The sequence below is a fragment of the Camelus dromedarius genome, chromosome 13 (assembly GCF_036321535.1).
Source record: "Camelus dromedarius isolate mCamDro1 chromosome 13, mCamDro1.pat, whole genome shotgun sequence".
Lineage (NCBI taxonomy): Eukaryota > Metazoa > Chordata > Mammalia > Artiodactyla > Camelidae > Camelus > Camelus dromedarius.
Window position 1 is genome coordinate 70,102,341 of NC_087448.1, and position 24,126 is coordinate 70,126,466.

A 24,126-nucleotide genomic window follows, 5' to 3' on the forward strand; every position below is an offset into this window, starting at 1 on the left:
TTTTTAAATTGGTCTGTTTATGGATTTAAAAAAAGTTTTAGAAACAATTGGTTACCCGTTGAAAGGGGTAAAAAGAGGCAGAAGATTGTCCGATGCGTGTTGTGACCCACAGCAGCCAGACTGGCAAGGGTTGGTGAGGTTGGGACCTGGGGGGTCTGCGCGGTGAGATTCGAGAAGACTGAACGCGCCCTGATGTCATCTTAGACACGTGGCATGGTCGTTCTGTGCTGTGTGCACCAGGGGCGGGGGCCTAGGGAGGTGCCCGGAGCAGCGGGGTGCCCGGGTTGGCAGATCCAGCCTGGCTGGAGCAGGGCTCCTCGGACGCAGGCCTGGGCACCCCGTGCACAGTACGGAGTTGTTGACCTGAGATGGAAAATATGTAGAGTAACAAACTGCTCTGGGGAGTCAGCGTGGTGCAGAAGGACCAGAACGCTGGGGGCGGATGGCACGCTGGTGAGTCAGAAGTGACCCTGAGCCGCAGGGCCCTGGGCAAGTTGCTTAACCTCTGTGAGCTGTTCCCTGGCTGGTGCAGTTAGGAGACTGGCTGCTTCTGGTGACCGTGGGCGGGTCGATGGCATGAAGGAGCCAGTACGGCACACAGGCACGTGTGGAGTGATGCAGACAGAAGCAGCCTTCGTACTGGCCTTACTGACAGCCCACTGTGTGTGCTGCTCACCAAGGCAGACCTGCCTTGAGTTTGTTGTTTTATGCAAGTCAATAATTTTAATACTAGATTTTCAAAAATAACTTTAATCTTGTGAAATGTGTTGTTTTCATTTAGTATTGAAGGAGCTTCTTTTCCCAATAGGAAATAGATTCAGCACATACACACACTTTTGTTTTGTTGTGATAATACTTTTTCAGAGCTATATTTATTTAGGAATACATGCAGATTGTCTCTTTTTTAGAAACTCGTGATCGTCGGTGGTCTGATAGTAATCATGTTGCTCTAGCAAGAAAAAAAGAGCATTTTCAAGGGAAGAAAAAGTCTTGGTACTAACGCGTGTTCATGCAGTACGTCCTTGTTGGATGGCTTCAGCGCGCACGTGTGTGCGAGGTTATTTATGACCACCCTCATCTTGCCGCGAATGGAAAGTCTGTGCTCAAAGGAGCTATTCCAGTCTTCAGCCACTTTATTCTGTTGGTTGTTAAAATTTCTTGGTGTTAACTTCCTGAGGATTCCTGAAGCCAGAAATTTTTTCTTTGCACCCAAGTTACTGTCTGTCGTATACTGAAGAGGTGAGAATGATTGTAAGGTGAAACTATTGCCTTAGAAATTAAAATACTAAGAAAATAATTGTTCATATTATGATGTCCACTATTTTATAAAATGTTTATAATACTGCACATACTGATAGTGTATGCATTTACACTGAGTCAGTGAAATTTAAAGAGAATGTGACCTGGGCTTTCTACCCGAGCTTGTTTTGTGGTCCCTTTTGTCAGTAGAAAAATTTTAAGTTCAGCCCCAGGAGGCTCAGCAGATGAATGACCCATGCGTGTTGTTGAGCAGAGCAGCCCTTGTGGGCCCTCAGTGGTGAAGGGAATGGGGCTGTGGGTTGGGTGTAAGTGAGGTGACAGTAAATTAACTTTATAAAGGAAGAGTTTTACATTTAATTTTGGTATATTCGTACCCTAATCTCAAGACCGACAGGATAAGGTAGTAAAGAAGAAGAATCTTGATGCAGTTATTAAGTTCATTATAGAATGTAATGCAGTAAAATAATTTTGCAGTTCCTTGGGTGAATGAGGACGTTTAAAGTTCAGCATTCTTAGCTCAAAATCTAGTTTCTCTAGCTCGACGGATAATTACTTTGTAGAGAGGAGATGTGGTGAAATGGAATACATTGAAGCCAAGTTACAAATTGAGAAGTGGGTCGCAGAAATTTGGAGGTAGTTCAGTGATGAGAGGAAATAACTTACTTTTTGGAATAGTGATGTTGGTGCCACACAGATGTGTGGTCGGCCTTGCACCTTAGCTCAGAGAGGATGGGATGGTTTGAGAAACCGTGCAGCTTCCCTACCCGGCGGTCTGACAGCCGGGAAGGGGTACATTGGTGATGCTGTCAGGGCAGGAAGCCGTCCAGCGCGTCACGTGCATTCACTTCCTCTGCTTGAAAGGTCAGAGAAAAGAATTCACTGCGATGCTTTCCTGTTTAAAGTATACGTCTCTTTCTTACTAACAGTGGCTTCAGCTCCATTTAGGGTAGTTGGAAGAAAATTGGTTACTGTTACAGCTTAAATATAGATTCTTACTAAAAGAAGTCCTTAGTAAACAATTTCCGTGTTTTATTTAATTCTGGTTGATGGCAATTCTGCTGTGCACCGTTCCTGACTGGCGTATGAGTCAGCTCTGATTTTTCAGTCTGCTGCCATCCTAGTGTGGAGCCAGTTGCTCATGTTGCAGAATTCTTGCACTTGAGGTAGAGAGTAGTAGATTGAGAATAACGCTTGCTTCTTGTTACAACTGTTGTTCCGAATTGTACTCTTTGTGTTGCTTAACACTGGCATTAGAAACAAGCCAGATCTCACCGCCAGGGTTTCAGAAGGGAACAGTCCAGGGCAGTGGCGCTCCCACCTCAGGGGAGCCCAGCGGGCCCGGTGCCAGCCCGTTTGGGGCGCTGCTGGACTAGCTCGGTTCTGTCAGTATTCATCCCCACCTGTCCTGTGCCAGACACTGTGTTTAATGGGTGTACCTTCTTTAGCATTAAGCATTTGGGTATTCATGTATATTTCCAAAAAGAGGAAATTATGTTAATCTAGCAGTGTAACGTGCAAAAACTCTGAAAACTACACTCGGACTCTTGGTGTTTTTGAGGGGCCGACTTTTTAAGGTATCTGTCTGCTGGGCTTCTCTGACAGCCACAGGGCCTGTGCGCTAGCGCAGTTTCTCTGGGGGTTTCAGAAGCCGGGCGCTGGCAGCTGCACAGGGACTCTGGACTTAGGTTGGTTCTGTGCTGTAAGGACTGGCTGGGGAAAAATGACCAGAGAATGAATGAATTTCTTTTGCATTTGACGTTCAGAGACTTCTAAGTTCTTTTTTCAAATGGAGAGCTCACGATGTCCATCTGTGGCATTTCTGTGATTTTTCTCAGTATCGCCATTTTTGCCTTAAAAGACACCACCCTAGGAAAGGAGTCCGTGTGGCAGACGAATGACATTGTAAACTCACGGTTCTTCCAGGCTTCTCTCTTCCTCACTAATGCTTTATGCTGTACGGTACAGTGTGTTATTTGATCTGTCATTGGACTTGGGGGATCCGGCAGTGCCTGTAGATTTTGAGCTTATTGTGAAATAGTTTATTCATATAAAGTGAAAACTTTATATAAACATTGTCAAGAATAGTGAAGTGAACAATCCATCCAGATTAAGGAACAGTGTGTTGATAAAGCCGTTTTCCCTTTACGTGGAGTTTCCCCCGATCTGTTATTGCAAGCACGTTCTGTGTTGTAAGTTATTCCTGCCAAATGCTTTTTCATCATGTTTGCAAATGAAAGTGAGCCTGTGCCGCCAGGCCGGGTTCCTGGCGCTTCCCTGGGCACTGCAGCCTCCCACTGTTCAGCCTACTTTCATTCTGGCGGCCTTGTAAGAGGAGTCGGGGGCTCAGCTCAGTAGGATGCACAAAGGTAGACAAGGCTGTTCCACATGAGAGGTGGCTGCCCACATCCGTCTGACTGCATTTTTTATGTCTTTGAATTCTCATGCTTTTCTTAACTGACTCATGTAAATTATGTCTCCATATGAAGATAATCAGATTATCGAGTTTCATGGAGAAGACTGGGAGTTGTCATGTTGGTTATTCGCTGTTTGTAGTGAAAAAATCTATTGTAGTGGAATGGATTATACCAAATGTGAGAGTCACACCGTCCTGTCATAGTTAGGGTAGATCTGGAGCTGTTGGCACACAGCAACCAGACCCTGAACTAATCTAGCACGAGGTTTACCTTAACGTGCTTTTATAGTGTCTGACATCAGGGACACATGCCCTTTATTTTTTTAGAGTAGTTTTAGTTTCACAGCAAAATTGAGTGAAAATGCAGGGTTCCCATCCCCAACGCGCCCTACCCTGCCCCCGCTGGCCCCAAACACACACACACACACACACACACACACACACACACACACACACACACAGCCTCCCCAGGGCCAGCAGCCTCACCAGAGGGCATGTTTGTTGCAGCGGATGGACGTATACTGGGTTTGGACAGATGTGTGACGAAGCTCACTCACTGTTACAGAGTCACGCGGAGCAGTTTCACTGCCCTGGCAACCACTGATCTTTTTATTGTCTCACTGGCCCTTTCCAGAGTGTCATGCTGTTGGAATCATACAGTAACGTTAGATTTTAATCTGAAATTCAGTTCAGTGTCAAAAAGGGGAGCAGATTCACATCCCAGAAGTTTTCTTCCCAAAGCTTCATTTGGCAGCGTTTTTGCTGCTTTTGTGTATCCGTGGGGCTGCCAGACAGAAAAGCAGGTTTTTCCGAGGCTGAAGAGCCACAGGTTCCCCCCTCTGTACACCCCCAGGTTAGTTACAGGCGTTGGCAGTGAGTGCTGAGAGCGTGTTTTGATTCCCTCTCCACCCTCTGTTCCCAGATAGAGCAAAGTGGGGTCAAGTAGCCTCCTAAGCCCTGTGCCCCTTCCCAAGCGCTCCTGGCAGCCGGCCCACCGCCCCGGCGTGAGCACAGCCCTCGTCATCTGTGGGCACGTGCTCCTGCCTGGCTGCTGGGTGTTGTTGGAGCTGCGTGGAGCAGGGCCAAGGTATTAGGAAAAAGCACTCGAGATTAGACTGAAAGGTTTAGTTGCCAATTGTCATCAGCCAGACTTCTCACACTTTGCCTGGTGAGTTACTTGTGTTGGTTTCCAAGAGGAATGGAAGGCTCTGTAGAAGTTTTCAGTTCTTATTTTAAATCACCGCCCAGTGAACAGGGGCTCTGACAGCCTGCCTGTGATCTGTGTTTTGTCTGGTGTCCGAGCTTTGAGGAGGGTGTGGAAAAGGCTCTTCGCATAATAAAGGGCTCGAGGGGCTTTTCCATTTTCTTTGTACTCTTCCACGTGGGTGAATAAACTGCGGCAAGCGTGCGTCGTCTTATGCCCGTGCCAGAGGACAGCAGGGGCAGGTCTTGGGCAATGCCTGCTGCTTCCTCCTGAGACGCCTTCCGCTTAAGATATGTTACCAGTCTGTCTGTTTTGGCAAGATAAACTGCAAAGACTTAGCAAATGATGTCTGCAAAGCACTTGCTTTGTTAAGTGTATAAACCCGCCACAGATGTTTCTCTGGGAGGAAACTGTCTTATTCATCTCCGAGTGCAGGACTTAGCTCTTGGTGTGAGTAAATTTCTGCTGCAGGAGTATGCCAGCTTCTCCTCCTGCTGCTGGTAGCACACTGAGCACTTCTTAGGCCATTTTATGTCCCTTCTTCAGTTCTCAAAACCACCACCCATGACTTTCTATATCATATTTGATACCGACAAAAAGAAGAACACGGACGTGGCTCTAAAACACACCAAGGTGACAGCGGGCACGCCCACGGCACAGCTCGGGAATGCCCCTTGTGCCAAGGCCGGTGACTAGCAGGCCCCGCCTCCAGCTGTCCCTGCTCCAGCCTGCAGGAGCAGTGGCCACTGCTGTGAACTTCCTCACTCCCCTGCCTTAAATCATTTCATCGCTCATCTGCATAAGCTGTGTCACTGTGTGACTGTCTTACCACACTTTGTTTTTCCATTCTGCTCTAAAGGAACTTCTGAGCTTCCCTTTTCTGCCATTACAGTGTGACATTAAGCATTCTTTTACCTGTTTCCTAGCACGCGTTTGTGAAAGTTTTCCTGAGGTCTAAATCTCAGAATAGAATTTTCGGATCGGGCGGTGTGAATGTTCAGCTTTAAAGCAGTTTCACATCGCTGACGCGCGTGACTGGGCAGGTGACATGCTCACCAGCGGTGCGTGCGTTCCCGTCCGCCCGCGTCTGCAGCAGCAGTTTCCACAGCTGTGAAGTACGGTCTTGACCTACTTCCCCAGGTACTGGTAACGTTGAGCATATTTCGTGATGTAAATACGTAATTCCCGGGATGGTTCTTACAGCATGCGTGTTTGGTCACACGTGCCACCTGCTGTCCTGTCTCTGTAGATTCTGTACACCGATTTTTTTGTTGGTTTATTTGTGTTGCAGATCTTTTCTAGTTTTGCCGCCCCTTTTCACTTTATGGAGCCTTCTTTTCTTTTGAATTTGGAGTAATTTTAGATTTACAGAAAAGTTGCAAGGACAGTACAGAGTTCCCATGTACCTTTTACCTTGTGCAGCCGTGGTACGTTTGTTGAAACTAAGAGATTATTATTAACTAAACTGTCGGGTTTGTTTGGATTTCACCTTTTCCCACCAGTATCCTTTTCTGTTCCAGAACCTAATAGTCATGGCTGCCGTGTTGCATTTAGACTTGATGGTGTCTTTTCATGAACAAACATGTTCTTAATCTTAGTGTAGTTGAACTTACTGTCATTTCTTTATAATCTGCTTTATTTGTTCCCTGTTTCAGACACCTGCCCTTCCTGTTTTCTTCTAAATGCTTTGAAAGTTTGCCTCTCATGACTTGACCATCTTAGAATTTAATTTTGAATATGATATCAAGTAGGGATTCCATTTCATTTTTCCCATATGGGTAACAGATTTTTCCAGCAGCATACATACATGCATTCATCATTCATTCATTTATATTTGTATTTCCCTTCCTCCTCCCAACCCCAGTTTTATTGAGAAATAATTCACATACATCACCATGTTAAGTTTAAGGTGTACAGCATAGTTTTGATTTACATATATATACATATATATATAATATAGTTTTATTTACTTATATTGTGAAATGATTAGCACCAGAGGCTTAGTTAACACCCATCATCTCATTTAGATACAGTAAAAAGAAAAGAAAAACCTCCTCCTTGTGGTGAGAACCGTTAGGATCTACTTCCTGCACAACTTCCCTGAGCACCGGGCAGCAGAGCAAGCGAAGGTCGCTATGCTGTACGTGGCCTCCCAGGACTGACTTATCGTGCAGCTGGAAGTCTGTATCTTTTGACTACCTTCCTCCAACGTCTCCTCCCCCTGCCCCCTCACCTCTGGTAACCGCAAATCTGATCTCTTAAGATTCCACATATGAGTGAGATCATACAGTATTTGTCTCTCTCTGTGAAACAGAGTGAATTTGACCGTTTCACTTTGCATGATGCCCTCAGGGTCCATGCATATGGTCACAAATGGTAGGACTGGATTTCCTCCTTTTTTAATGGCTGAACAACAGTCTGTTCTGTGTATGCCATAATTTCTTCATTCATTTGTCCATCAGTAGACACCTGAGTGGCTTCCGTGTCTTGGCTGTTGTAAATAGTGCTGCTCTGAACGGGGAGGCGCAGGGGTCTTTTCCAGTTGGTGTTTCCCGTTGGCTGATTCCCAGAAGTGGAATTGCTAGATCATGTGGCAGTTCTGTTTTTAATTTGGGGGGAACCTCCCTGCTGTTTTCCATAGTGGCTGCACCAATTTCAATCCCACCAGCAATGCACAAGTGTTCCCTTTTTCCACGTTTTCACCAACACTCCTTATCTTTTGTCTTTTTGATGGTGGCTGTTTTAACAAGTATGATGTGATGTCTTAAATGTGGTTTTGATTTGTCTTTTCCCGATGGTTAGTGGTATTAAGCATCTTTTCATGTACCTGTTGGCCATTTGTGTATCTTTTTTGGAAAAATGTCTGCTTTGGGGCTCTGTCCATGTTTTAATCAGATTTTTTGCTGTTGAGTTGCAAGAGTTTTCTTATATATTTTAGATACATAAGAGCAGATGTTCTATTCAATATAGTATTGGAAGTCCTAGCCATAGCAGTTAGACAAGAAAAAGAAATAAAAGGGATCCAGATTGGAAGAGGTAAAATTTTCACTATATGCAGATGACATGATACTATATATAGGAAACCCTAAAGGCTCCACTACTACCAGAGCTGATAAAAGAATTCAGCAAGGCAGCAGGATACAAGATTAACATACAGAAATTAGTTGCATTTCTTTACACTAACAGTGAAATATCAGAAAAGGAAAGTAAAGAAACAATCCCTTTTTAAATTGCATCCAAAAAAAAAAAATACTTAGGAATAAATCTGACCAAGGGAGTTGAAAAACTTATGCATGGAGAACTAAGGAAGTTAAAAATGACTTAAAGAAGTGGAAAGATATCCCATCTTCTTGTATTGGAAGAATTAATATTGTTAAAATGGCTCTACTGCCCAAAGCAATCTACAGATTTAATGTGATCCCTATCAAATGACTCAGGACATTTTTCTCAGAACTGGAACAATTAATCCTGAATTTTATATGAAATCACAGAAGACCCAGAATTGCCAAAGCAATGCTGAAGAAAAAGAATGAAGCTGGAGGAATAACCCTCCCAGACTTCAGGCAATACTACAGAGCTACGGTAATCAAAACAGCATGGTATTGGTAGAAAAACAGACATATGGATCGGTGAAAAAGAAAAGAGAGCCCAGAAATAAACCCACAAACTTTTGGTCAATTCATCTTTGACAAAGCAGGCAAGAACATACAATGTAGTAAAGACAGTCTCTTCAGCAAATGGTGTTGGGAAAACTGGACAGAAGCATGTAAATCAATGAAGTTAGAATTCTCCCTCACACCATACACAGAAATAAACTTAAAATGGCGTAAAGACTGTTTTTAAACATAAGACAAGACGCTATGAACCTCTTAGAAGAAAACGTAGACAGAACATTCTCTGACATAAATCTTAGCAGTGTTCTCCTAGGGAAGTCTACCCAGGCAATAGAAATAAAAGTAAAAATAAACAAATGGGACCTAATGAAACTTATAAGCTTATCCACAGCAAAGGAAATCATAAGCAAAACAAAATAACAACCTACAGAATGGGAGAAAATATTTGCAAAAGATGAGACTGACAAGGGCTTAATTTCCAGAATATATAAGCAGCTCATACAACTTAATAACAAAAAAAAAAACCCAGTCCAAAAATGGGCAGAAGACCTAAACAAGGAATTCTCCAATGAAGACATACAAATGGCCAATAGACACATGAAAAAAAGCTCAATATTGCTAATTATCAGAGAAATGCAAATCAAAGCTACAGTGAGGTATCACCTCACACCAGTCAGAATGGCCATCATTCAAAAGTCCACAAATGATAAATGCTAGAGAGGGTGTGGATAAAAGGGAACCCTCCTACACTGTTGATGGGAATATAGTTTGGTGCAGTCATTATGGAAAACAGTTGGAGATTCCTCACAAAAGTAATAGACTTACCTTATGATCCAACAATCCCACTCCTGGGCATATATCTGGAGGGAACTCTAATTCAAAAGACACCTGCACCCCAGTGTTCACAGCAGCACTATTTACAACAGCCAAGACATGGAAACAACCTAAATGTCCATCAACAGATGACTGGATAAAGAAAATATGGTATATTTATACAATGGAATACTACTCAGCCATAAAAAAGAACGAAATAGTGCCATTTGCAGCTAAACGGATGGACCTAGAGATCGTCATTCTAAGCGAAGCAAGCCAGAAAGAGAAAGAAAAATACCATATGATATCACTTATATGTGGAATCTAAAAAAAAAAAAAAAAAAAAAGACAGATGAACTTATTTACAAAACAGAAAAAGACTCACCGACAGAAAACAAAGTTATGGTTACTGGGGGTTTGAGGGTGGGAAAGGATAAATTGGGAGTTTGAGATTTGCAGATGTTAACTACTGTGTATAAAATAGACAAAAAACAAGTTTCTTCTGTAGAGCACGGGGGATTATATTCAATATCTTGTAGTAACCTATAATGAAAAAGAATATGAAAAAACATACGTGTGTACATGAATGACTGAAACATGATGCTGTGCACCAGAAATTGATACAGCATTGTAAACTGACTATACATCAATAAAATATATATATTTTAAAAAACTTGCAAAAGACAATCAGAATTAAATAAGAGTAGAAAGGCCAGAGAAGAAGAGCAGGCTGTACTGATCTGCATAGACAGGTTCGGGTTTTTAGACTTGAGTTGGAAGATCTTGTCGGGACGGAGACACAACACTCCCTAAGAGAGTCTCATGCAGAAAGAGGAGACACCCCTGCTCCCCAGAGTTTTTTCTAATATTAAGTAAAAATAAAAATAGAAGAAAAATCTCTTGGAAAAGTTCACATAGTGAATGATATGGAATCCTCAATCTCCTGACAACAGATGATGCTTGAACAGATTTTTCTTGGCTATTTCTGTACCACCAGGGTCTAGTTTTTGAGGTTCTTTTTTGAACAGTTGTAACTGTCTTAAACATCAAGTTTTTATAACTTTTATTCTTTCTTAAAGACCTTACAACTAAAAGAACATTTATTATCTTGTAATTACCTTAGAATATGTCTAAAAGACATGAAGTTTTAGTGATGTGACGTCTCCTATATTTTAAACATTTTGTTTCATGATCTTTGGAAGTATTCCACCGTAACTAGTTGATTCCCATCTGTAATTAAAAAACAAGAAAACGAAAAGGACAAGACAATGGAACCGTCTACAAGGATGACGTACTGGTGAAACGAGTCACTACAGAGGAAGTAAACAGCTACTCTTCATTACTTTTCAGTTTTCTGGTCACGTTTCCCCAAATACAGCACGATCTTTCACGAAGTATGAAGATATCTTTTAATTTTGTTTGCCTACTCGTTTTTTTTACCATTTCATTGATACTATCTGAAATTCAGAATTTTTCATTTTCTGCCCATGGTAACAAAGAGAAGGAAGTTGTCAGAATAAAATGTTTCACAGGGATAAAAGGAACCAGCAGGTGAATATAAAGAGGCAGCAGCACTTTTGCTCCAGCAGTGTTGGTGGAGTTGATGGTGTAAGTGGCTCCTGAGACTGAGTTTTAGGTGATCATATCATAGACCAGTTTTATCAAATCCAGCCGTTCATAAGCAGAAGGTACATTTCCAAGGACAAAAAGAAAAAAATGGCATTCCCAGCCAATCCACAGAAAAACGCCACCCAGTGTCTTGTGAGTTTAGAATTTGCTAATGATTCCCTCATCTTTTTTGATGGTATTGCAACAAAATTTACTTAGTATGATTGTAATTGTATTAATGGTGAAAGCAGTTTGCCCAGAGGTGGTTGGAAGGAAGTAAATGATATAATGAGAATAATGGTTGAATCGGTCTTTTTGATTAGTGTTTCTAAATCTAAGTGAGTATGTCACAGCATTTCTGGGGCCAGGATATGGCTGTCCTCCACAAGACTGTGAGCTGCCAGAGCGCAGCCGTGCGATGTGCGTGAGCAGGAAGCGGGGCTTTAGCGGTCAGTTGGGAGCTGTCGGAGCTGGGTTTGCGGGACGGGGCCCCCTTGTCTGTGGGCTCCAGGTCCGCTAACCCCCTGTGTGACCCCCAGGTCGACGCTGTGGCGCTTCTCACAGTTGTCCCAGGTGCGTGCGGGCAGGGAACGACACGCCTTCGGGCCTCACTCTGCACACAGGTGTCCTCTCACCCTCTCCAGGTTGTTGCATTTTTGTCACGAAGCACTGACATTCTTGCTGTGTGCTGACTGGTTGGACGGCCTCCAGGTTTCGAGCTGCCTGGGGCCCCGGTGCAGGAGGCCTGGGGTCGGCCTCGCGGAGAAAGCTTCGTGGACAGGCGCCAGCTATGGCCACCAGTTCACGTCAGAGGATCCACGGCGGGCGTGTGTTGCCTAAGGTGGCTGTAACCAGAAGCACACGTAAAACAAGGTTACGTGTTGATCTGCTCCCCCGTGCGTGTTGAGAAATGCAGTGACAGAGGACTCACAGCTTTGTAGGACAGAAACGGCACAGGGGTCAGAATTGCCTGTTTACAAGGTGAATGTGTTCTCTCGTCAGTTGCTTTCAAAGAATTGCCGTTTTCAGGCAGTATATACTTTCAAGGCCAAGAAAACAGGAATAAAATTTTGGGTTTGTTATTTTAAAATTCTTACTGAAACTTTCTAATGTATTTATTTTCATTTTCCCTTTATTCTTGAGTAATGATGTCACAAAATTACTTAAAAATATTTTTGAAAAACTTAAAGGTTCATTTGACCCAAAAATAGCTAATTTTGTGTTCCATGGGTTATTAAACACTCAAGACATAAAGCAGTTTACTGGAGGCAGTTCACCTGGGGGCTCAGGTGTGGTGGTCCGGCTTCATCTGGAATGCTTGGAGCAGATCTTCCATCCTCTTGCCTCCCGAATCGTTGATAAACTGCTGCAATAGCAGTTTGAGTTCTGTGTTTGTGGATGAAACCTCTCTGCTTGAGAAACCACAAGAGCAAGTTAGAGACTAGACCATACACCTGTAGTGTTTCTGGTTCAGCACCTGTGAACAGAACGTCGGAAGTTGAGGATTGTGCCAGTCTCAACAAATTGCTTGTGAGAGATGCCGTTGCTGAAAGCCGGCCCTGGGATGTGTGTTCCTCTCGTGGCCTTTAGTGTGTTTCCTGTACAAATTTGCTTGCTTCTCCCTGTTTCCCTTTGGAATGAGTTCGCAAGTGTGAGTGGCACGTTGTTCACGTCTGTGCGCTATAAGCATGGTGTTGGCGCCCGAGCGTCCTGAGTTCCGCTGAGTAGTGAGCTCGTGACTTGTGGATGGAGGAGTCGGTGCAGAGGCTGGACTCTGTATCCAGATTACCAACACGGAAGTGTTCGGATGTGGGTCCTTTTCAGCATGAGACACGGTGAGTGGTGTGTCTGCGCTCCGGGGAGCGGCCCTGGGTCCCAGACTGCAGGCTCTTCCCCTCAGCACGGCAGGGGCTTTACCTCGGAGCTACTCAGGCCACAGCCCATGTGTGGGGACGACTTCGTGTCCCCGCCTGGCTCCCTTCAAGTCTGCTTGCTTGCCGTCTGCTCGGCATCCCCACTTGTCCGCACGTGCCGGCCCCTGCGGGCCCATGGGCTGGTGGCGCCGTCTCAGCGCCTTCCTCAGACTCCGGTGAGGCCCGGCCCTGCTTGTCTTCTCTTTTTAAATAAAATTTCGTGGTGCATCTGTGACATTCTCCCTGTGCGTTCTTAAACATGCTGACTAGGCCAGTCTGTTCTCATGATTCTTCAGTGTTTCCAAAATTGTTTAATTTTACTTTAATCTAACTGTTATCTTATTGACTACAGGAAAACATTAATACCAATATTATTTGAAAACCACATGAGCACTGAACAGCTAGTCTTCTCTAAACATTAATTTGCTAAGAATTTAGATTAAGTTAGAAAGAGTTTAGAAAGTGTAATGAGAAGGCTGCACACATTTACTGCAGTGTTTGCAAGGAGTAGTTAACTTTAGGATGAGCTCAGTTAGCTTGATGATTGAATAATCACCAGAACCTTTGTGAAAGGATAGACATAGGAGCCACTGGCGGGTGTGGCTGTCGCCGCAGCACCCCTCACTCTCTGGCTGTTGGCTCTGCGTGTCCCTCTCGCAGCTGGACAAAGACGACATGGTGTACATGGAGGCATACGACCGGCTGCTGGAGTCCTGGCTCACTTTGGTCCAAGACGACAAACATTTTCATAAAGGCTTCTTCACCCAACACGCAGTTCAAGTTTTCAATTCCTACATTCAGTGCCACCTGGCTGCTCCTGACGGCACGAGGAATTTGGTAAGTTTTCAGGCAGACTGTAATTCAGCTTCTGCTTCGCCCTCAGCTCTATTTCATCTGTCTTGTCCCGTTACATGCTGTCTAACACCAGGACAGCAGTGTGGGCTCCTTGGGAGGATGTGTTGGGAGCCAGGGCAGGGCTGGGCTGCGCGGTCCCTGTCTGAGTAGGTTCCTGTATCCTGGGCATTGCTGGTTGCTGGCGCCCGTCTCTTTGGTTTTCAGTTGCCCATCTGTGTCTCCCCAGTTGACAAGTAACTTGAGTGACTTCTTGTACCCAAAGTACCATGGATCTTAAAGATGTCACATCTTTTCAGGGACAGAAGTTAAAGCCTCTGGTGTGGGAGGGGCTGTAGGTGCGCAGCTGGCTGTGTGGGTGGGTGGCTCCCCTCTTGTTTCCCTTTCGCGTGCCCCCTCTTGGTAACTCGGGGCATGGCGGGTGCCAGTCCCCAGTCGGCACTGAGGGCTGGCGCTGTCCTTCCCCTTTCCCCATGCAGTGCGGGGGGGCCTTATAGCTCGAGTCTGTCTTTCTTTCCTCCATAACAGACTGCCAATGGTGTGGCCTCTCGCGAGGAGGAGGAAATAAGTGAGCTTCAGGAGGATGACCGAGACCAGTTTTCGGATCAGCTGGCCAGCGTCGGAATGCTAGGGCGCATTGCTGCCGAGCACTGTGTGCCTCTCCTGACCAGGTACACAAGCCAGGGCCCCCCACGGAGCAAATGCCCCAGCCACAGTCCCCAGGGGGGCACTTAGAGTGTCTACAGACTTTACCCATCCTGCCCCCGTCTCAGCACCTGGCGCCAGTGGACGGGAACACACTCATGGTTCAGCCCTGGGCTTGTGCCCTGGGAGCCCAGGTGTCACAGCATAGATGGCAGACAGATTATTGAAAACATGGTATGAGAAACGATGGACCTCTGTCTGTAAAAACTTGGAATAACCAGTTTACAGATGACTGTGTAAATCTTGACTGTTCGTAAAGCCGTGTCTTACTTGTGTTACGAACGATCAGTCACAGTTACGAACGATCAGTCACAGTTCTTAGAGCGCTGTGAGCACGCGTGTCCGTGGCAGCCCCTCCTGGGGGGGCGTGCGCGTGCTCCAGCCGCCCCCTGACCCAATCCCCCCCACCCCCAGCTTGCTAGAGGAGCGAGTGGCGCGGCTGCACGGGCAGCTCCAGCGGCGGCAGCAGCTCCTCGCCTCGGCCACTCCGGGCGCGGCGGACGGCCGGGCGCTCGACGACCTGTACGAAGACATTCACTGGCTTATTTTAGTTACAGGTTGGTTGCTTGTCGCTTTTTAAAATGTTGTTGCTACCTGAGCACTCTGAGCCTTGAGCAGCTCCGTGTATTAAAAGCAGCCACTCCTGCCTAGTCCTGGCGAAACCTGGCATGGCGGGTGATGTCGCAGGCCCCGGGGCTCCTGTGACTGTCGGCCAGCACGTCCGCAGCGGTTCATGGGGATTCAGTGGCGCCCCGAGTTACTGCTGCTGCTGGGTATTATTTTGCTGTGTTGTTATTATTAATTACCCCCATCTTAAACATGAAGAAGCTGAGACGCAGAGACTGGCCCGTGGTCACGCTGCTGTTAACTTTTGGAGCCAGAGTGCAAATCTAGGCAGTCTGACTTCTGTTTAGAGTTTATTTCTGTGACCATATTGTCAGTGTTTCTGTGTTTTAAATAATCAGGAAGAAAACCTTGATGGAAAGGCATTCCCAAATATTGACTTTTGATAAAGATGATAGAATTCCTATTGACTTTATGGAATATGTTACTGAAAATTACTGAAAGGCAGTGGAGTGAAAAGCCTGTCTGTCAGTAGAAATCTTAAAATTGATGACTAGAACATTTGTCCGTTGTTCTTTCCTGTATTTTTGAGAGTTAATTATCTGAGAAATAGAAAGTTTCTTCTCATCAAACTTGAAATTAACATATTAACATTTATAATTTACATCAATTTATATGATGTATATAAATCAAATAAGACTGAAAACATTTATAGTGCAATTTGATAAATGTAGATTGTTAAGTGTTCATTTTCAATTTTTTTTAAACTGAAGGCTACCTCTTAGCTGATGATACTCAGGGAGAGACTCCGCTAATACCTCCAGAAATAATGGAATATTCCATTAAGCATGCATCCGAAGTTGACATTAATACAACACTTCAAATTTTGGGATCTCCAGGAGAAAAGGCTTCTTCCATCCCAGGGCACAACAGAACAGATTCTGTGATTAGGTAATATGAACTCTATAGCTGTGCTCTTGTGCTTGATTCTGTTTTATAAATTCTGAGTTGATGGGTAGATGGCTCGAGTGACAGGCACGTTATAAATCTGATAATGAAAGAAGATAAAACTTGGAGAAGCCTTGAAATAAACAAGGATGGCAAGTACTCAGCATATTTAATTAAGCAGGCCACGGGTGAGAGCTGACAGCTGTACCGAGTACCGAGGAGAACACACGTAACGTGACTCTGAATACAGCGAGACTGAGGGGGCCTTCGCTCCAAACCCTCCGAACACGATCCTTGACCGTCACCAGAAAGCAGGGCTAATGCAGGTACAGGCGCCTCAGTGAAGTGGAAGCACCAAGAATAGGAAGTTCTTAGAAGCCAGGAGAACGTTAACATGTATTTATTGCTCAGTAAGCTGAGCCTGCTTTGCAGGGGCTTTCCTAATCTCTTATAAAGTAGAAGTGTTTGTCCTGAGTGTGCGGCCCTTGAGAGCCCCGTCAGGTGGTGGGAGCAGCGTGCTCCCGGGAGAGCATTCGCTGTGCCCCCCGAGGAGCAGCCGCACCTCCTTGCCGCATCACGGGGAGTTAGGAGTCACGAACCTGGACTGAGTGGCCCCTGAAGGTGGATTTGAGGACAGCATCTTAGGTCAGCGTCTTCAGCTTTAAATTTAAATTGCAGGCAGAGATAATAATGAAATAACATTGGATGTTGTCAGTGGCAAAATCAGCAACTCAAACAGCGTGCTGTCCCCTTCATTCTTTCTATTCTAATGCGAAAAAAACATAGATACCATTTAAACCTATGCAATAGGAAATACGATTTTTTAAAAAATTGAGCTCTTAAGCTAATATCAAGGAAATGTTTGGGAATTTATTTCCTTTAGTGTTGCATTCTCTTATTTGAAGTAAAATGTCAATGCTGTATTTAAAAGTTCCATTTCTTCCTTTTGGGGTTGCTGTCGGCATTGGATTAAGTGTCTGGAAATCATTGCTTTTGCTCTGATTTGGCTTGTGGTGAATGTAGATTTCAGAGGCAGCTCATTCTGGGGCGCTGTCCTCTTTTGTTCTGTGCCACCGTTCTTGCCTGGGCAGCTCCCTCGTGAGTGTTTTCAGTGCTTGTTCAATTTTTGCCAGTCTTGCCGGTGTGGGAACAAAACATTTTGGGCTCTGAGAGCACAGACTGTGGAGAGTCGAGGTGAGGCTGGGACAACAGCAAAGCACCACTGTTTTCCTGACTGAGGAACTAATGTGAAGTCGGATGGCACGAGAGAAGCAGTCCTTGTGGACTCAGGAAAAGTGGCTCAGACTCCTTGAAGAGATCATCACTCGTCAAGTAACCCTTGAGTACCTGCAACGTACCAGACGCTGTTCTGGGCACTCGGGTCACATCAGCGAGCAAGTCAGACCAGGCTGCTCTTTGTTAGGGAGAGAGAAGCAATCAGTGACTCGTGAGCGTCTCAGAAGTGCTGTGGGGAGGACGGGGCAGGGCGAGGGGCTGTTTCTGGTGGTAAGTGGTGTGGTAAGTGAACTCGTGAGCAGAGACTCGAGGTTGCGGGGGAGGCGGGGAAGGCTGTGGGAAGAGCGTTCTGAGCACAGGCCTCGGTGCTGGCCTGGTCAGTATTGGGCCGGGCGGGGACTGGGGGGCGGGGTGGAGCTGGAGGGAGACCTGACTCGGTAAAGCTTTAGGTCTGTCATGTCCTTGGCTTCTGCTATGAGCAGAGTGGTTGCTGTTGTCGGGTCTCGAGGAGGAGGTTTGTTTTGCTGCATCGAGAGGGAGCTCTCAGCAAAGAAGGAAGCGGGAGGCCGGGTGGGCCAGTTGCAGTTGCCCCCGGGAAGGATGGCGGCCCGGAGCGGAGCCACCACAGTGGAGGCTGCAGGAAGCCGAAGGGTTTGACTCGCTGTGCTGACTTTCCGTTTGTGAAACGCAAAAGTGATTGAGATTCACTTGGAAAGCATGGGGACGCCTTTAGAGAGCGTGCTTAAGAAACTGGTGTTGGATGGAGGTGTTCATCTTGGGGTATCGACGATGAAACCTTGTTGATGTCTTCATCAGTTGTTTCTTCGGATCCCTCAAGCCGGGTCTGAGGGTGCCGTGGCAGTGTGACAGGAGGGACAGCGCGCCTAGGCTCACCTAACCTGTTGAGGGGGGCGGGCAGGAGAAGAGCTTCTTGAAAGAGATGGCATGAACGCTGGTCCTTGAGGGACAAGGGGGAGTTTGCAGTAGACAGAGGAGGGCAGGGGGTGTTCCAGAAGTGACAGATCGCACTGGCAGAAACCTGGAGGGAGAGCACGGCTTAAAGCTAGAGAAAGTTTGGTGTGGCCGGCATTTCGGCCTGGAGGGGAGAGGTGTTGGGTGAAGATGGAGAAGGGGGTGGGCACTGGGCATGGGGCTCAGGTCAGGAGATGGATGTGATGCAGGGTCAGGACCTGATTGGGTTGTTTTGAGGCATGAGAATGTGGAAGGTAGGTTTACAGGGTGACCAGCTGGGAAGCATGTCAGTAGTGGTTGGGGGGATGGGGAGCAGTGGGGCAGGGGACGGGCTCTAGGACTTTGCTGATTGGTGATGGGGGTGGGTGGGGGGAGAAGCGAAAAATCCAGAGCCTCATTTACCTGCCTGGGAATGGTCTGCCCCCACGTTACCAGAAGGGCAGCAGCATGCACTTGCTCTGAGCCGCTGGGAGGGGTTGGCGGGCGCATGAGACCCACAGGGCTGCGGAGGGGGCAGCTCCGGGTGGTGCGGCACCGGTAACCAGGACCGTGCTCTGCATTGAGGGAGGGACCCAGGCGAGTTGTCCCTTAGCAGATTATTAGAAATAATTTCTGATGGTAGATCTCCTTGATTTGGGGCATGTAACTTGGCAAGAATTTCGAAAAATTGAGGATCTCTGCTTTTTAAAAAATGCCTTCCATTTGTTGATATGAACATGTTTTTCATCTGTTAAAATGAAAAACAGGAATCAAGTTGTGTTCAGCTGTCTTAGTCTAGCAATAAGTAATATTTTTTATTAGATATAATGGGCGAATTTGCCCCATGAATCTCGTTCAGATATATAACATTTTATTTTTTCATTGAAGTGTGGTTGATGTTACTATATATTATATAAGTTACAGGTGTACAGTATAGTGACTCACAATTTTTGAAGTTTACACTCCATCTCTAGTTATTATCAAATATTGTCTGTATTCCCTGTCTTATACCTAAAATTTTATCTTTAATAAATAATGTGTGTGACAGTTTATTTAAATCTCTGTTACATTCTGCTCAATTGTGTACTAAGAAGTATTGTAGCAGCTCAATCTAGAAGACATTTTTAACAGTCTTATGATCATTGGAAATTTTAGAAGTATGTATTTAAATATCTAGACATAACTTGTTTCAAGGAAGTATATGATGTGGTTGATAAAATGAGTATAAAAGTTTATTAGGATAGTATTCTATGGGGAAATGAAATTAAGGATTTAAGGAGAAAAACAGTCAGGTGTTAAATGTTTGTTTTTCAAATGGATGATCATGAGGTATCAGTACTGTGAGTTAAATTCAGCGCACTATAAGTGCTTACTGTAATTTATTCAGATTCTGTGAGGCTACCAATTACATTGTTTAAACTATTCTTACGGGATACTTTGATACGTCAACTTAAAATGTATTGTGAAGTTGTTGGGGTATTGTCCACACTCTAAAATAATTGTTAAAAGTTTGGGTACTGGTGGCATAGGGAGTAAGTGTATAGTCAGAACAGAGGAGCTTCTGGGGTAGAGCCTTGAGAAGCACCAGCTTTAATAAAGGAAGAAGGTCAGAGGAAGAGGCGGGTCCCAGGCTGGGAGGGTTCGGCTGGGGGAGCCCAGGCGGCAAGTGCAGGGAGGAGACTGTCTCGGGAGGCGGGAGGCTGAGTACTTCTGAGAACCAGGCCGTGAGATTTTGTCACAAGGAGCAGCCTGCGGTTGTCCTGGGAGCAGAGCGCAAAGTAGCTTTCCTGTCCCTGCGTGGATGCTCCTGAAGTGGGGTCATAGTGTGCCCTGTCACTCCGGTCCTTTGCTGCTCCGCCTTTTAGCCGAAGTCGAGCTAAAGGTGCGTCCCTGGTGCTGCCCACGCCACGCCCAGAGCAGAGACTTCCCGCGGCTGCGGTCGTGCGGTGTCAGCACCACGTGGCACGGGGAGCGTTGTGTCGGAAGGACGGCAGGTGCACTTAGGCTGGTAATTTTTCTTGCAACGTTTTTATTTTAAAGTGCCATTAAAATTAAGTTTGTTAGGAAATAAATACGACTACCTGATTTAGAGGCAAGGCTCAATATTCAAGACATTCTGGATAAATCAGTTACCAGATCCTACACCATGAAGTGACCGGTGTATAAAGACAGAGCGGTGCCAGCCTCGGGAGTTTAAAGTAGCATTTACTCTGAGCTTTTAATTGTGTGTATTTCTCCACTTTGAGTCTGAAAAGTCCCTTCAGTCAGTGACGCTGACTGTGTCACAGCCTCAGCAGAGGGCCCGCCACTTTCTTGCCCCATCTCCTCCCCTCCTTCCTGAATGTCAGCAGCAAGGGGGCATTGTCTGCAGTCTTACTGGTGAACATTTCAGAGTTTAGAAACAGAAAAGGACTTTTAAGAAAAAAATATGGTTAGAAAACTATTAAGTAGATGAAAGAATAAATGACTTCCTTTTTGTACCTACAGGCTATTATCTGCCATTCTCAGAGTTTCAGAAGTTGAATCTCGAGCAATAAGAGCAGATCTCACTCATCTCCTAAGCCCTCAGATGGGCAAAGATATTGTGTGGTTTCTAAAACGCTGGGCAAAGACTTACCTCCTGGTGGACGAGAAACTGTATGATCAGGTCAGAATGTGACACTGTTTACCTTCGTTTGCATGTATGAGGATGGGGGCTGTAGAAGTGAGCACATTTTTCGTGGTGTTTTCTCATCAGAGTTGTGACTAAGCTGAACGTCATCCACGTTGTAGAAAACGGGGCGGCACGCTGTTATAACCGTTCTTAAATGGGCACATCATTTGATGCTGCGTATTTTAACCTCTCCTAAGTTACACTTTGCTTTTTGGGAATGGACTGATCTGTGTTCTTTGTGTTTGGTGTAAGTACATCACTGTGTTGATCATACGTGAATAAGTGAAGCCAACGGGAAGATCACGTTGGGAAATGCCTGTGGGTTGAGGATGTCCTTTTTGGCCTTTTAGAAATGAGTTCATTTATGAAATCGATGTGCAGTAAGCAGGACTTCAGATTTAGTGCTCATTTCAGTTTGATCTCTCTGTGGGGTTGTTTTTTTTTCAGCTGATCTTTCCTTCTGACCTTGAACTTGTTCTCTCTCTGAAGATAAGTGTGCCGTTCAGTACGGCATTTGGAGCAGACACAGAGGGCTCTCAGTGGATTGTGGGCTACCTCTTACAGAAGGTCCTCAGCAACCTCTCGGTGTGCAGCAGTGAGCAGGACCTGGCCAGCGACACCGTGCAGCTTCTGGTCACGCTGGTGGAGAGAAGGGAGAGGTGAGCGGAGGGCGTCTCTCAGGTCGTTGGGTAGTCTTTTTGGGCAGCAGGCAGCTGCCTGGTCCTAAGTCCAGGTAGACCCTGCATTTTCAGAGCACTGTGTTTAAAAAAATACACTGTACTATTGCTACAAATGCCAATAGGGCTCTTCTGTGTTACGACTGACGGCTGCAGTGACTGGGTTTGGCATCAAAGAATCTGATGAATAACATATAATTTACTAAACATGGACTTTAGTAATGTACAGCTTTAAAAACACTTTAATATAGAATATTCTTATTTGAATTTTCAGGTATCCCATTGGTGTTACCCCATTTTAAAGATGAGAAAAACTCACAATTTAATAATTATTTTAATTTAATTTTGCAAAGTAAAATTTTCAGTGCCTTCTACAACAAAGTCTGGAAATGTTTTCAGTTTTCTTACTACATAGGAATACTATTGTCATTGGTGACTATTTACTGAATTCTTATACTTGGCCAGGTGCCGTTCCAGACACTTCGTATCTAGTGTTTGATTTAAGCAGCACACCAGTCTTGGCCACGAGATGTAGGGCTGTTGTTTCTTTATTTTACAGATCAGGAAACTGGTAACTAAGAGAGGCTCATTTTACAGCATCAAACAACTAATGTGATTTGAAATGCAAGCTTATGTGACCCTAAAGTCTGTACCAAGTTTACTGTGCTGCACCTTAAAAACCAGTGAGCCCAGTGACCCTGCGCCTCTGTGTACGCAGGGCAGGTGCAGCGCAGGTCACATGCCTCGTGCTTTGTTCTCTCTCCCTGTAGGGCAAACTTAGTGATTCAGTGTGAAAACTGGTGGAACTTAGCTAAGCAGTTTGCAAGCCGAAGTCCCCCTCTGAATTTCCTGTCCAGCCCTGTGCAGAGGACACTGATGAAGGCCCTCGTCCTGGGAGGGTTCGCACACATGGACACGGAGACCAAGCAGCAGTACTGGACAGAGGTAACAGCCCCTCCTGCTTCGACTGCGTCTCCGTGCCACCCGCTAGTTGTCGTGTGTCTGTGGTGCCATAAAATGGTCTGTGGGGACACACACATTTAGGCACAGCAGGTCAGCGCTTAGCCTTGTCCACGTCTGCTTGTGTGAGGACACGGACGCTGTGGACTGGGCTGAGGGCAGGCACGTCTCCCCTGCTGAGAGCCTGAGCTGGCGCTTGCTTCTTCCAGGAGAAGCAGTAGTGTGTCCCCTCGACTTGAACGAGGAGGTGCAGGTGAGCCGCTCTGTTAGTTTGCTGCAGCTGCTGTAGCAGATGCTACAGACTTAGTGCCTTAAACCTCAGGAGTTCACCGCCTCACGGTTCTGGGGGCTGGACGTCCAAGGCCAGGGTGTGGGCGCAGGGCTGGTTCCTTCTGGGGCTGTGCCGGGGTCTGGGGCTCTGGCCTCCCCCCGAGCTCTGGTGCTTCGCTGATGTGTGGTTCCTCAGCTTGTGCAAGCATCGCCTGATCTCCACCCTCATCGGCACAGGCCGTCCTCCCCGTGTGCACGTCTGTGTCCACGTTTCCCCTTTTATGGAAACATCTGTCATGTGGGTTAGGGGCCCAGAGGACCTCATCTTAATTTAAACAATTACGTGTGAAACAGCTGTGTTTCCACATAAGGTCGCTTTCTGAGGGACTAGGGATTCGGACTTCGACACATTGGTTTTGGGGGGAACATCGTTCAGCCTGTAACAGCCATCGTGGACACAGTGTCTTATATAACCTTTCAGTTGTGAACCAAGAGTTACTGGTGTGGGGGGGTTGACAGCCTGCGGTCCCTGTGGCTGGAGCTCAGTGTCTGAGGAGGGACCCAGTGACAGAAGCAGGTAGTAGTCTGGGACTTCAGAGCAGAAGGAAACCAGCCTGACCGCATGTTTCTGGGTTAAATAATTGTGTTATCATACGTGCAGCTTTAGAGTTAAGGTATCACTTCATGAATATGTGTGTTTACTCTTACACCCTGGGCAGGGCTGAGGATCTGAAGTGTGGCCAATGCGAGAGGAGCAGGAAAGGAAAGAAACAGGCTAGAGCTTCGACCCAGTAGGACAGAGGTTGAAAACTGCAGCCCGCAGACCAGATCTGGCCTGCTGTCTGTTTTTATAAGTAAAGTTTTATTGAAACACAGTCGTGCTCAATCGATTACATCTCCTTCACGGCTGCTTCTGCACTACAGTGCAACCGTAATTGAGTATTTGCGGTAGTATGCCCTGTGAAGTCTAAAATTTACCCCCTGGCCATTTATGAAATAAATTTGACAGTCCCTACAGTGGAGACTTAATTTTTTAAATCTTTTTTTGGGGGGGAGTGGTGATCAGTTGGAAACAGATGAGGATAGTGGCAGAATTCTGTGAATGGCATTGAGGAAGGCATGGTCTTCCTTTTTTTCTTTTGAACTTAAATTACGTAAGGGAGTGAGATGATAGCAAACACACGCTTTTCACAAACAGTCATTTCTTTCAGACGTAATTGACACGTGTCACTAGAAGTTTAGGCGCACAGCCTGGTGTCTGACTTACAGATACTGTGAACTGGTTGCCACAGTAAGTTTAGCTAGCACCCCTCGCCTCGTGGCTGCCAAGAAAAGGTTTTTCTTTTTCGATGGACACTCACCTATATTCATTCTGAGTGGGGTGAACAGGCGTCCCTGTACCTGGCCACCCGTTGGTGGACACTTAGGTGCTTCCATGGCTGTTGTGTTTGGTGCTGCTCTGGGCATAGGGTTACATGTATCTTT

At 45.8% G+C, this 24,126-nt stretch overlaps 1 protein-coding gene across 6 annotated transcripts in view; it reads left to right on the forward strand.

The window, feature by feature from the left end:
* XPO4 (exportin 4) overlaps positions 1–24,126 on the forward strand; it is a 98,086-nt gene that overhangs the window by 65,441 nt on the left and 8,519 nt on the right. For 5 of the 6 annotated variants that reach the window (XM_064493279.1, XM_064493278.1, XM_064493280.1 and 2 more), the window contains 7 exons: positions 13,486–13,662; positions 14,206–14,348; positions 14,797–14,939; positions 15,720–15,897; positions 20,569–20,728; positions 21,182–21,393; positions 22,182–22,356. In XM_064493279.1, coding sequence (XP_064349349.1) covers positions 13,486–13,662; positions 14,206–14,348; positions 14,797–14,939; positions 15,720–15,897; positions 20,569–20,728; positions 21,182–21,393; positions 22,182–22,356 — 1,188 coding nt within the window. The remainder of the gene's footprint in view (positions 1–13,485; positions 13,663–14,205; positions 14,349–14,796; positions 14,940–15,719; positions 15,898–20,568; positions 20,729–21,181; positions 21,394–22,181; positions 22,357–24,126) is intronic. The other variant, XM_031465709.2, reaches the window with a different exon arrangement.